Source organism: Terrapene carolina, unplaced genomic scaffold, assembly GCF_002925995.2.
Source record: "Terrapene carolina triunguis isolate 2854851 unplaced genomic scaffold, T_m_triunguis-2.0 Scaffold433, whole genome shotgun sequence".
Taxonomy (NCBI): Eukaryota; Metazoa; Chordata; order Testudines; family Emydidae; genus Terrapene; species Terrapene triunguis.
In genome coordinates this window covers 327,383-330,216 of record NW_020664784.1, presented here as the reverse complement: position 1 = coordinate 330,216, position 2,834 = coordinate 327,383, and the positions used below count along the sequence as shown (strand labels likewise).

Genomic DNA, 2,834 nt, shown 5'->3' with positions numbered 1-2,834 from the left:
GGGGGGGGCAGGACTCCTGGGTTCTCTCCCTGGCTCTGGGAGGGGAGCAGGGCCTGGTGGGTTAGAGCAGGGGGGGCTGGGAACCAGGACTCCTGGGTTCTCTCTGCAGCCCAGAGGGGGTGTCTCTGTGGAGAGGTGACCCTGAGGAGGAGGGTGTTCGCCTGGCACTGACTTTCCTCTCCTGCCCCAGCTGCACCAACTCTGGGGACCCGGGCGTATGTGACCCAGAGATCAACCTGGAAGCTCAGAAGCCGACCAGCTGTGGAGCCCTGACTGACCCCCAGGGTGAGACTCCAGGGGGGGCTGGGAGCCAGGACTCCTGGGTTCTCTCCCCGGCTCTGGGACATGGTGGCTGAGAGGTGCTGTTCCCTTGCTCATTCCCCGTCTGTCTCTCTCCTTCCCAGGCCCCTTTGCCCCCTGCCATGGGGCTGTGCCCCCCGCGGATTCCTTCAAGAGCTGCCGCTACGATCTGTGCGGCACCGGGGGTGAGACGACCTCCCTCTGCTACGCCCTGCAGTCCTACGCTGACCGCTGCGCCCAGGCCGGGGTCCCCATCGCCTGGAGGAACAGCAGCCTGTGCCGTAAGCACCGCCCGGACGCCTGGGTTGTCTCCCCGGCTCCGAGAGGGGAGCGGGAGCTGGTGGTTAGAGCAGGGGGGCTGGGAGCCAGGACTCCTGGGTTCTCTCCCCGGCTCTGGGAGGGGAGTGGGGGCTGGTGGGTTAGAGCAGGGGGGGCTGGGAGCCAGGACTCCTGGGTTCTCTCCCCAGCTCTGGGAGGGAACTGGGGGCTGGTGGGTTACAGCAGGGGGGCTGGGAGCCAGGACTACTGGGTTCTCACCCGGCTCTGGGAGGGGAAGGGTGAACCCATGGGAAGGGGGAGATTGTTGCCTGAGCACCGGCCCCCGCCCTAAAAAATTCCCTCCCCCGACACTAATCCCCCTCTCCCACCCCGTCCTTCCCTGCCCCTTTAAGGAAGCCCCAGATTGTCACTTATTGTCTGGGTGATTGACCAATCAGGGGCTGCCTGGGGAGGGGGGTGCAGCCTCTGATTGGCTGGGATGAAAGCTCCCCACCCCACCCCTCTCTCTCTCTCCAGATCCCCCCTCCCATCCTCGGTGGCTGTCCAGCCGCCTGGGTGCTGAATCGCCCCTCCCCCCCCAGCCGCCCCTACACCCGGGACCCTCCCCCCGCAGGAGCCGCTCGGGGCAGGGGGCGCAGCGGAGCCAGGATGAGTGGGGGGGTCTATGGAGGAGGTAAGGGGCCCCTTTAATATCCCCCCCCTTCATGTCCAGGCAGGCAACACAGCAGCGAAGTGCAGCCCCCAGGGGGCGCCCTGCTGCGGGGGGGGGGGGTCAGCAGGGGGCGCTCTGCCCCGGTTCTCGGAGCGTGAACCCAGGCGTCCGGGCCACGTCCCCTCCCCGCAGCGCCAGATCTTGTCAGCTTGAGCTGGGATTCTCTTTCCAGCTGCCCCGCCCCAGAGGTGGCTGCATCTCAGCGCCGGGCGAGGGGTCCCTGTGTAACCAGCCGCCCCGCCCCAGAGGTGGGCGCACCTCAGCGCCGGGCGAGGGGTCTCTGGGTAACCAGCTGCCCCACCCCAGAGGTGGCTGCATCTCAGCGCCGGGCGAGGGGTCCCCGGGGAACCGGCTGTCCCGCCCCAGAGGTGGCTGCATCTCAGCGCCGGGCAAGGGGTCCCCGGGGAACCGGCCGTCCCGCCCCAGAGGTGGGCGCATCGGTGGTGGGTGCTGAGTGTTTCTCTCTTTCTCTGTCCCAGATGAGGTGGGGGCGCTCGTCTTTGACATCGGCTCGTTCTCAGTCCGAGCCGGCTACGCCGGAGAAGACTGCCCCAAGGTACGTCCAGAACCTCCCCGTTGGGGTCCCTGGAACCCCCCGTAACCTGCCCTGGGGCCGGGTGGGAGCCGGCGCCCCCTAGAGGGGACAGGCCCCTGCCCCCTTCCCCGCCCCCCTGAGCCGGCCAGTCCCCGCCCTGGGGCCGGGTGGGAGCCGGTGCCCCCCGGAGGGGACAGGCCCCGGGGCTCACCCCCCACCCCCCGTTACAGGCGGATTTCCCCACCACGGTGGGGCTGCTGGCCCCCGAGGAGGCGGCGCTGGAGCTGGACGGGGAGAAGGAGAAGAAGCCGGGGAAGGTTTATTACATCGACACCAACTCGCTGCACGTCCCGCGGGAGAACACGGAGGTCCTGTCGCCCCTCAAGAACGGCATGAGTGAGGGTTTGGCCCCTGGGGCCCCGCCACGGGCTCCTCCTGCCATGGGCCCCCCCCCCCCCCGGACCCCACCACCCCCCCTGCCATGGGCCCCCCCGCTCCCCCCCGCCACAGAACCCCCCACCACAGCTCCCCGCTTCCTCCCCCGCCTTACCCTGCCCTGTCCCCCCCATGCCCCTCCAAGGCTTCTGTACCCCCTGCCCGGGGCACCCCCAAGTGGCTTCCCCACCCCCACGGGCGACCCCACGTGGTGCAGGGGGGCTGGGGGGAAGCGGGATGGTGCCACCTTAACCGAGCCCCCCCCCCCATCCCTCCCCCCCCCCTGTGTCATTCCCCCACCCCCACGCCGCTGTCCCCCCAGTCGAGGACTGGGACTGTTTCCAGGCCATTCTGGATCACACGTACGGGAAACACGTCAAGTCGGAGCCCGGCCTGCACCCCGTGCTCATGTCCGAGGCGCCGGTAGGTCCCCCCCGTTCCTCCTACATCACGTCACCCCCCCTGCATCCCGACACCCCCCTGATCCATCCTCTGCACCCCGACATCACGTCACCCCCTGCATCCCGACATCCCCCCGATCCACCCCCTGCACCCCGACATCACATCAACCCC

At 69.3% G+C, this 2,834-nt stretch overlaps 1 protein-coding gene across 1 annotated transcript in view; it reads left to right on the top strand.

The window, feature by feature from the left end:
* Positions 1-2,834, top strand: part of LOC115271323 (zonadhesin-like) — a 15,171-nt gene that overhangs the window by 4,661 nt on the left and 7,676 nt on the right. The window contains 5 exon segments of the mRNA XM_029913064.1: positions 191-285; positions 405-581; positions 1,771-1,847; positions 2,057-2,222; positions 2,584-2,684. Of these exon segments, the coding sequence (XP_029768924.1) occupies positions 191-285; positions 405-581; positions 1,771-1,847; positions 2,057-2,222; positions 2,584-2,684 (616 nt within the window).